Source organism: Chelon labrosus, assembly GCF_963514085.1.
Source record: "Chelon labrosus genome assembly, chromosome: 17".
NCBI classification, from domain to species: domain Eukaryota; kingdom Metazoa; phylum Chordata; class Actinopteri; order Mugiliformes; family Mugilidae; genus Chelon; species Chelon labrosus.
The window spans coordinates 15,040,186-15,050,127 of NC_140350.1; the positions used below are offsets into that span (position 1 = coordinate 15,040,186).

Below are 9,942 nucleotides of genomic sequence, written 5' to 3' on the forward strand. Positions count from 1 at the left end.
GCTCAGAAAACCCTGAATAAACAAAGGTTAAAAGGTTTCCCAGAGGGCACTGGGTGCTGTCAGGTTGTCGGTGCACTGCAGACATGCGATATACACTAAAAGCCATTCCCCGCCCTCTGATAGGCTACTGTCCTGCCGTGATGTCATCAGGGCTGGCTTATAAGTAGGGTGACTGGCTCAGCTGCTTCACAGGGGCAAGTGTGGTGGAGAGCTGAAAGAGTGTGTTTATACACGAGTGAGAACAGAAACCGAGACAGGCTGTGGGTGCGTGTCACAGAAATTTGTAAGTCAGCAGAAAAAAACAAGAGGGCTGCTGGCAGGCACATTAAAATGATACGTTGTGTTGTTGGATTTAAAAGCGTCTGGATTATGAAATCACTGGACTGAAGCAGAGGATTAAAATTGGAAGTGAGTAAAACTAATTTCAATTTTAAGTCTTCTCTTGGATGCATGCCAACATATGAAAACCACTGATAATGTACTGAGAATGAAACTGAGGTTACTCTAAGGGTCTAGTGTTCACACGCTGCAGAATTGTTAATGCTGTTAAAGCTATCTGCTTAGTGCAATTAAAAATAAACTGCAGAAGAAAAGACTGCTATTGTTTAATAAAGTTAAACCTAACTGACTGCTTTTGACTACTAGATTGTCTATGACACAACGGATTTACTGGTCAGAGTCTATTTCCTTTATTTTAGCTGTTGGCAAATAAACCAAACGCAATTTTGCAGAAAAACAAGTCAGATTTTTCCAGTGAATCCAAACCAGCTTTCATCTTTAACATACATAGTTTATGTCACCGGGACAGCAACATGTTTTATGCCCTCTTCTTAGAGGCTTTCCGTTTATTCTACTAAGAACGGCAGAAGCTGGGTGTTCTGTGTGCATGTGTGTTTTGCACACCCTTACCGCCGTGCGCTTGCATTTGTGCATGCACTTTTGTGTGCTAAGTGCTCAGTGTAAAGCCATCACCAAGCTCCCTCTGCCTAAATATTGGGCTTTTAATGTCTCGGTAAATCTCTCGTGTTTGATCATTGAGAGCCGGTCAAGTTTCTTTGTGTGTTCAAACAGCTCAGGCGTAGAGGCGATCAGAGTCTGTTGGGCCAGCTTGACTTCATATCGATGCAGATAACTGCCTAGATTATTGATCTGATCATGGGGGGGGTGGTGTGAACAAGCCGCATTACAAGGGTCATCCGTTTAAAAAGTGACCGGGTCAGCTTCAGACTTGATGACAAAAGCTACAACTGACTATTGTAAAAACATGAATAATGAATTAGCGGACAAATCCTTCTTACTGGTCACATTCAGTTAAATGCTGTGTGCTGTGCAGGGCCACTTTGTGCAGAGCATCATTAATTACACCTGAACCAGCTTTCTACGCATAAGTAATGATAGATTGATTTTTAAAATGAGTCTGAAGTTCACTTTCCAGCAGATCCATCATTTTCCAGACACTCTGGCAACTCCTTATTCTCTAAATGCAAATGTGTCGAACTGGGGACATTTTCAAAACGATGACAAATTTTTGCACAGAAATGCTGCTGAGACCCTCAGACGGCGTAATTGACAGAATACTGGCACTCGCAATTAACATGCGCTGCAGTCTGACAGCAGTCTAACGTGAGGCACAGTGAGGCCGAGTTTACTCAGCGCAGCGGTTTATTCCACTTGCGTGACGATTTTCATAAAAAACAATAATAATCTTGTTATGGTCCACTTTGCCGTCTGGAAACGCATCCCAAAATTCAACACTTTGCTCACCGACCATGGAACAACTGGGTAAACACCTACGAATCAATGCACCTCTTCACTGCTGGCATTAACATATGTTGTGCCTGTTTGGATTGTGTTGGAAAAAAGCCAATATACATAGAAATCCAAGTGCACACAGAAGATCCAGTTAACCAAACAATCTCTGGATGGCCATTAAGAAACATAAACCTTACATGCAGCTCGCTTTATACTCCGCATATAAGAGCAAAAGGAAATATTAAAAGCTGATGAGCCAATAATTATCAACTGCTGGATGATCCACTGTATTACCTTAAACTGTTATTGCTCACTATAAAGAACTCACCACCACAAGACCGTCAGTGTCGGCACCCGGAGTAGAAAAGGATCACCATGTGTCCGCTGTCAGTTAGGCCGCGGCTGCAGAAGAGCCTTTATTTTCAGCCAGCCGCTCCTATAAATAAAGGCAAATGCATTCATTATACATAAAGTGTTCAACTATGAGCACGACTGAATAATAAATGCAAGTAAATTAGAAGTTCATTTTTATGGATTGAAGCCAGGAAAGTCGACTGTATGTGCATTCTGCGGCAAGAAACAAATAGGCACCTACAGCAATAAGGACCAATAAGGGTGATTTATTTAAGCTGCATGTTCCTCCTCTGCAAATACATCTGCGCATGACCGGGCACCTCATATAGCATGTCACAAGCCTCATCTCTTACCCTGCGTTAAGCTGCACGGATGTCGTACAGGTGCCGCGATTAGGCCAGAGCCTAAAATAACGTTCGGACAGCTACATTAGCGCCCCTTTCCATTTAAATTTACATTGTGCTATTTACAGTAGTATCTTAAAACAAAAACCACACACACACACACACACAAACTGAAGTTAAAGGAGAAAGGAAGAAATGAAAGCAACATGAGATTAACAGAACATGAAGTGACAGAAGTTTCAAAAGGATGCGCAAGGTAACTTGATGAAGTAATGATAACACCGCTGAACATATGACTTCCTCTGTGAAAGCACATATGTTCATGTTCATGCTCATATCTCTGTAAGATATGCAGCCGGGCCACATGTAACACATCGCCCTAATAGCCCGCCAATTAAATAATTAATTAATTAATTAATATTAATTCTATGGTCTTTTCCAGAAACAATGCGTATCTAAATATTTGTTCCAGTCTTTTTTTTAGGACACGCTCATCTATCTGGGCACACATGCAACAAATATGACCGGGTGTGTAATGCTCGCAGGAACACTGTTTGCGAGAGCCGCCCTTCCTTACTTGCAACTATGACCCTAGAAGCTGATGTTTCTACTGATGGCACGAATGCATTATCGGTTTGTGGGAAAGCGTAGCAAACAAACCGCCACTATCAAAGGCCCCGCTTGTAATTTTATTCACAAATACCACCAAGCAAGACAAGCCCATGAGAAATCCTGTATCTGATAGAAGACAAATGAACTGAATGTTTCTGGGGATGAAGTCCCATTAGAATGTGTGAACTAAGTTCAGTTCAGCGTTGACTGATCCCGTGAGCAGTGCAACTTTCTTAATGCAAACAAATGTCCCAAGGCTCCTATCTCTTACAGAGCCGCTCCTGCTTCGCACCATTTAAATTTACTTGTACACAATTTATTTTGTAAGTTTATGTTTGTTTTAACCCATTATAACCCTACCTGTGTGTTCTGACAGCAGATCATGGCCAATGTGTCAGCACCAACTAACCTACCACATTACAGCAACGCCACCCTCGTCTCCACAACACCGTCCACACCGTTGGAGTACAGCGATGTAGAAATCGTGCTGCTTGGTGTTGCGATGGCTGTTCTGGTTCTGGCCATAGTTTTTGGTAAGTTCTGAAGCTGCCATTTCATTGAATGGATGAACTGTGACCTAACGGTGACCTAACCCTAACCCCAACCCTTGTGCAGGTAACGTGATGGTGATTACAGCCATCCTGCGGTTCCAGCGGCTCCAGACGGTCACCAACTTCTTCATCGCCTCGCTGGCCGTCGCCGACCTCATCATGGGTGTGTTTGTGGTCCCGTTCAGCTCCACTAACATCCTGCTGGGAGTCTGGAAGTTTGGGAACTTTATGTGTGCGTTCTGGACAGCGACCGACGTGCTCTGCGTGACAGCCAGCATCGAAACTCTGTGTGTGATCGCTCTGGACCGCTACCTCGCCATCACCTCGCCGCTCCGCTACCCAACACTGCTCACCAGGTACAAGAGAGTTTTAGTTTGGCTGTACAGTTTGAAATCCTCCTGAATTTGTATCAGATCAGTGAAAAAAGGACCAGTTTTTGCTTCATAGAGCTTAAAAGGGAAGTGCTCTGTTTGTACACTGCTTGGAGAGTGTTGCAACAAGTGGGACACAGTTGTATAATGCCTTTTGGTGCTCTAGCGATTACAGAGCAGAGACATATTTATGTTGTGTCAACTGAAGTGAAAATTAGAGTGAAATTTTTTTTTTAAAAAATGGAGGTGCAGGGTTTCAAAGTAGTGAGTTTACTGGACATTTCTAGACTGGTCTAGATGTCTAACCTCTGCCAGCTGCTCCACTTGCATTGAGGATAATCAAAGGGCCAGCTTTTGACAAGGAAAAATGTGATAGGCAGTGACAACAAAATATCAGGTGCATTGATTTTCCATCGTGAATCTGTGTTGTAGGAGTGCAATATACACTTCATGATCAACTCTCTTGTCCCTCCAGGGGTCGGGCCTTTGCAGCAGTGCTTGGGGTTTGGGCGGTGGCCTCCCTCATCTCCTTCCTGCCCATCCATCTGAATGTGTGGGTAGAAAACACTGAAGAAGCCAGAGACTGCTTAAAAGCAGAAGACTGCTGCCAGTTCAACACCAACGTAGGGTACGCGGTGTCTTCTTCAATTGTGTCCTTCTACCTGCCACTGGTGGTGATGATTTTCCTGTACACGCGAGTATTCCAGGAGGCTCAGAAACAGCTGGAGAAGATCAGGGGCAGGGAGAGGCTCCTGCATAACTTGAATTACACTGCACAGCTGAGTTATCCTGGTGATAGCCCTGCAATGAATAAACTCAGGGCAGGAACCGAGGTGGGAGAACAAGCAGGAGAGGACAGACTAAACATGGAGAAACCGGAAAGTATGGACGCAGATAAAGTGGAAAAAGGGGGAGCGAACAAAGCAAGGACAGAAAAAGCGGAAGGAAAACATTCTGCCACGAAGCGTCTTAAGTTCTGTCTTAAGGAGCAAAAAGCTGTGAGAACTCTGGGGATCATTATGGGAACTTTCACAATGTGCTGGCTACCCTTCTTCATCCTCAACATCCTCGTAACCTTACTCAAAATGGATAACGTCACGGTGCCCTTCAGGATCCTCAACTGGCTGGGATATTCCAACTCGGCCTTCAACCCGCTCATCTACTGCCGCAGCCCTGATTTCAGGCACGCCTTTCAGGAGATACTCTGCTTAAGGGGCAGAGGAGGAAGCTGGGGAGGGAGAAGAGGATGGAGGTGGTGTAAAGATAAAGAGCCCCCTCGAAAGCAAAATGACAACTCGGATCCGACTGCCGTTACCGAGCTGGATGTTCAGCACAGTTGGAAGAGCAGTCTCGAGAGCTCAATTAGAGACAGCTCACTGACTCTGGGCCCTCGAACTTCGTGCTCTGACCAGGTCTTAGAAGTAGCTCCAGGTTCCCAGAGCAAATGGCAGGCTAACAGTTCTGCTAATTGCTGCAAGGAAACTCTGTCTTCTATAGCTTGACCAATTACGATATTTATATTGTGCCTGTATGTCTGTGCAGTAAGCACCGATTTGTTGAAGCTTTTCTGTCACCTTTGCAAGGATTACACTTGTTATCCGTGGTCCTCTTTGCTGCTGGAGTTTATTTTTTTATTTTTGTTTGCATTTTTTATTTTTTATCCAGTCACAATGTAAATCACAAAGGCAGCTATGCAGGTAAATCACATTTGGCAGTGCCAGCTTTAAAAGAGGTCTGACTTGCACCTCTGAGTGAATTTCCGAGACATCACAATGCAGCTTATTGTGCTACAACAACGTTCATGGACTTTATCGGCTTCTCCAAAACTGGTCTTACTACAGGGATATATCATGCATATTCATTCCAAAATCCTCGTGTATTCAAACCAGTCAAAGAGGAAATTCAGGAAATTGCAGGAAATGTAGGAAAATGAACCATTGGCAGGACGATCGCTGGTTCAAATCCTCTTACACTCGTTGCCAGGCTGGGAAGAGCACAAATCATGCACTCAGTCTCCTCGCTGTTACAGTTAAATTCCTGACGCACAGATATCACAGCATAAAAATGTATAGATCTATTGTTCTGTTGGTGTCATTTTGAATGTTTAGCATTGTGGCCCTCAGAAAATGTCGTGTTTCTACCAACGTGACGAGTTTGGGCGACTGGGACTCGCATTAGGAGATGTTCTTCTGCTTTTTTTTTTTTTAATTCTCTGAAAACAATGCAAGTACAGGAGGAACTAAAACGGCTCTGATGGAACATAGTGTTTACATGTGGGATCTATTACTCACAATACAGGGTCAAGCTTTCACTGCCTTTAAGGTGACTTTTCATGAACATTTAGATATGATCTTAAAAAAAAGACTTCCTACGGGCAAGCTGGAGCCCCTAAGGACAAAGCCTCCACATAAATCCTCAAGGCACGAAGCACAAGCAGCCATTTAGCAGCGCTAATAACCACGCATCCAGGCAAAACCTCCCTGAAGCAGAGATAAGAAGCTGCATTTAGTTTTCCCCCGTGACTAAAAGTCTTAGTTGAAACAGGGTGGCAGCCGGGGTGATTCCAACAACCCTGGATTATGAAAAAAAAACAAAAAAAAAAACAAAACAGCTAGCCTGTTTCTCATTCCTTCCTGATAAACCTCGTAAGTGGTCCAAAATCATTTACTGGTGTATATTTGTGTATCAGATAAACATCTGAGATCCAAACTTGTGACTATCATAAGTGTTTCTTTCTCTCCCTGTGTTCACTTTCTTTCATCACATCCTCGCCTGAACTATTTTCCATCACTCTCTCTCTCTCTCTCTACAAACATCACCGTACCCACGCTTTACGCTTATCCCCGTCTGCTTTAACTCCGTTCTCTTAGCGAGAACATAGCAGACAGAGCTGGCGAGATAATTTTATATGCAGCGGGATCTGTTTGCATAGCATCGCCTGTACTGTAAAAACACAGCAATCAGATTACACATATTTGGGTAAAGCGCTCACTTTACACGCCGCAACAAATAGAAACTCCCTTCAAATGAAAACATATTTGGTTTTCTCTGTTGATCTTTTTAAAATGGTAATGATAAAGTAGTCCACATTTAGTAAATCCACTTCGCTAGAATCAGGAAGACAAATTACTGTATATTGTGAAAATGATGTCCGCCAGTCCTCTTCTATGTGCGTGGAGAGTTATTTATTTCATGTGAATATTTACGCCCGAAACATTAGTCAATAACTGTAAATATAATCTGTGCGTGTGTCTGTCTCAATGTGTGTTTGATGTACATGTGATTAATGAGTATTTGTGCAATTTAAAGCTTGAAACATGAATCTAATTTCATGTGAGTTAGACTCACTCTAGTGTAGTTCTCCTGTCTTTATTATTATTATTTTTTAACTAGCGGTTTTACTACATCAGGAGGATTCAAACTCAGAAGTTATTGTGAATAAAAGAAGCACAATAACTCAGACACACTTTCTGACGACATGCTTTCCTGGCACTGTCTGCATGTGATGAATCTGAATTTGTCCGGTTAACATTTTAAATTAGAGTTGGAGCGGCACTGAAAGATCAGCCTGCAAATGATGAATAAGAAAAAGAAACATGTGTCTTTTTCTTTTCTTTTTTTTTTAATTGTATTCGCGTGTCTTTCTCTGGACTGAAACTTGTTTTGCCGAAACTGAAAGTCGGTTTCACAAGCGTAGCTTTAAAACCGGAGGAAAATGCTCAATGTTCTACCTCTCTCGGAGTCACATGAATGTCATCTCATCGCTGTAAATATTTATTCATGAGCTGTTGTATATGTTTGTGGGGGAAACTAAGAGAAGTTGTACTGTTGAAAAATGGGCTGCTCAGTGATGTGTGGGTGTGTGCGTGTGATCGCAAGAGAAAGAGCCGCCGCCAGAAAGAGAAACGATTAGAAACAGACAAATAATTACAGTAATATTATCTGTAATACTACGGTGAATTCGGTTAGATCCAATTATGTGGAGTTTACAGTTACACTGGCTTTGCGAGTTTTCAATTCAGTAAAACAAATGACCATTAAATCTCCACCTGTTTTGATGTCACTTACAGACGTCCTTTTCGTGAGTAAAGAACTGCAGACTTAATTTGCTTGGCTGGATGTGAATCCAGTCCTTCCTTTCTCGCAGTGTTTTTTTGACTGAGCACTGGCACTCACTGAATATCCATAATGGAAACTGTGATTTGTCAAGTATCCATCTGGGCTAAAGAAAATAAATCAGTCTGACATGCTGTTGACCAAGCAGTGCATTCTGTAAAAAATAAAAAAAAAATTAAAAAAAATCCAAGTACAAAGATAACCATAGTTTCTCATAAGGACTATAAAAAAAAACTCTGGAAAAAACTTCCTCAAAAGACTCTTTGTCAACAAATAAAATGAGATCAGGAAATGTGATGCTCATTGCACTGCACCTTCAACCTTTTCGGCTGAGCCCGTGAGACAGAGACGTTTTTGTGCTCATTCAGCCATCCAGGTTATTCATGAAGACTCAGCTTAGCAGTCATGTTTAAGTGGATGTGTGGCCAGAGTGTGTGCGTGTGTGTGTGTGTGTGTGTGAGGCGTGACGTGCAGTGACAGGTGCGGGCGTTCGCAGCAGCTACAGTATCAGCTGCTGCAGGGGAAATACAATCAGCTATACGGCCTAAATACACGCTTATACACATGCTGACACACTGCTTTACAGCTTGACATGAAAATGTACTGTGCATGTGTGTGCCAGGCGTGACCTCTTTCCATGGAACAAGTGTCCTGTTTAGGTATGTTAAGGTTGATGCACATGCATGCCTTTATGTTGAGTGTCCTTTATGTTGACTGTATCTACTGGTGTCCTGGTAACTGTGTTTATTTTTATGGCTGTTTGTTTTTAGCATTAAAATGTGGGATGGATTGTTCTCTAAATGTTTGAAAGTGTTTCTCGTCATGTCTTTTATCACCAGACCCCAAGTACACGTCTACATCCCGAGTGCGAACAAGATGAGAACGTCAACGTGAATATTTTGTGTGACGTTTCAAGTTTTGGAATAAAAATAAATAAATCTTTAGATACATCATGTGGGAAAAAAGTGTCTCGTTAAATAGTTTATTACTGACACTGAACATTTCATTTGAGCTCAGCTTAGCTCTGAAGGCATATTGCTGAATCCCAAAATTGAATTTCAGCGTTCTAATGTTTTATTGGATTTTTACAAGACGGAGGAAGAAGATCTGAATAAATATTAATAGCTGTTTTTCTCCAGACACCACCTCTCACCAAGTGATCTGTTTACTATTCCATCCCTTAACCTTTAGCCTGACTCTCATTCATTGGTGTTATATATATATATATATATATACAGTAATTCTCTGAATTATGAAACTGAGAAAAGGATCGATTGAAGGAGGCGTGACTCAAATCCACACGTGAGTATTTGCCCTCACTCCTCTCTGTCAAACACATGTCTGGGCGTGTCTGTGTTTTATCCTGTTATGAGGTGTTAAGTGGCATTATAAGGATGACAGCGGGAAATCAAATCTATATCCTGTGTTATCACTCACCCACAAAACATGCACGATTGCAGACGCCCGCACACGTGAGTACACACACCCCTGTTGACGGACAGATGCGGTTTAATCCTTGCAGATCAAGACTGAGACCCTTCGGGCTGTGCCTCAGGCTTTTGTACACAGGAGACACCCTGAGGAATCCCTTCTAGATAAAAACAAACACAAGGGTAGTACCTGTTAGAAAGGTACAGACGTGCACTTAACCCTCTACAACCACTCGGTTTATGCAGATAGAGCCACCGGCGTGCACAAATATTCAAATATTCTTTAATATGTGCAAACACGCATGCAAGAACAACTTAGCACGGACTGGCTAGGCGGAATATGCCGAGCATACATGCACAGATACACAATGTTCTGAGTGAGTGTGTGTTACAGAGAAGGAGAGACGTGCCA

General features: G+C 42.5%; 1 protein-coding gene across 2 annotated transcripts; it reads left to right on the forward strand.

Moving 5' to 3' along the window:
- The first annotated feature begins 225 nt into the window (after positions 1-225).
- On the forward strand, positions 226-9,218 carry adrb2b (adrenoceptor beta 2, surface b). 2 transcript variants are annotated; one of them, XM_084564612.1, is made up of 4 exons: positions 226-408; positions 3,439-3,595; positions 3,678-3,969; positions 4,460-9,218. In XM_084564612.1, exons 2-4 carry the CDS (start codon positions 3,445-3,447, stop codon positions 5,484-5,486), a joined length of 1,470 nt encoding a protein of 489 aa, XP_084420738.1. In that variant the 5' UTR covers positions 226-408; positions 3,439-3,444; the 3' UTR covers positions 5,487-9,218. The 2 variants fall into 2 exon arrangements, with proteins under 2 accessions (XP_084420738.1, XP_084420739.1); XM_084564613.1 differs by having other exon boundaries at positions 3,442-3,969.
- Positions 9,219-9,942: the final 724 nt, after the last annotated feature.

Excerpts from the sequence above, each read along its gene's own strand:
- adrb2b (XM_084564612.1), top strand. The coding sequence starts at position 3,445 with ATGGCCAATGTGTCAGCACCAACTAACCTACCACATTACAGCAACGCC. Across the intron at positions 3,596-3,677 it reads GGTTCTGGCCATAGTTTTTG|GTAACGTGATGGTGATTACA; the intron begins GTAAGTTCTGAA and ends ACCCTTGTGCAG. Across the intron at positions 3,970-4,459 it reads TACCCAACACTGCTCACCAG|GGGTCGGGCCTTTGCAGCAG; the intron begins GTACAAGAGAGT and ends TTGTCCCTCCAG.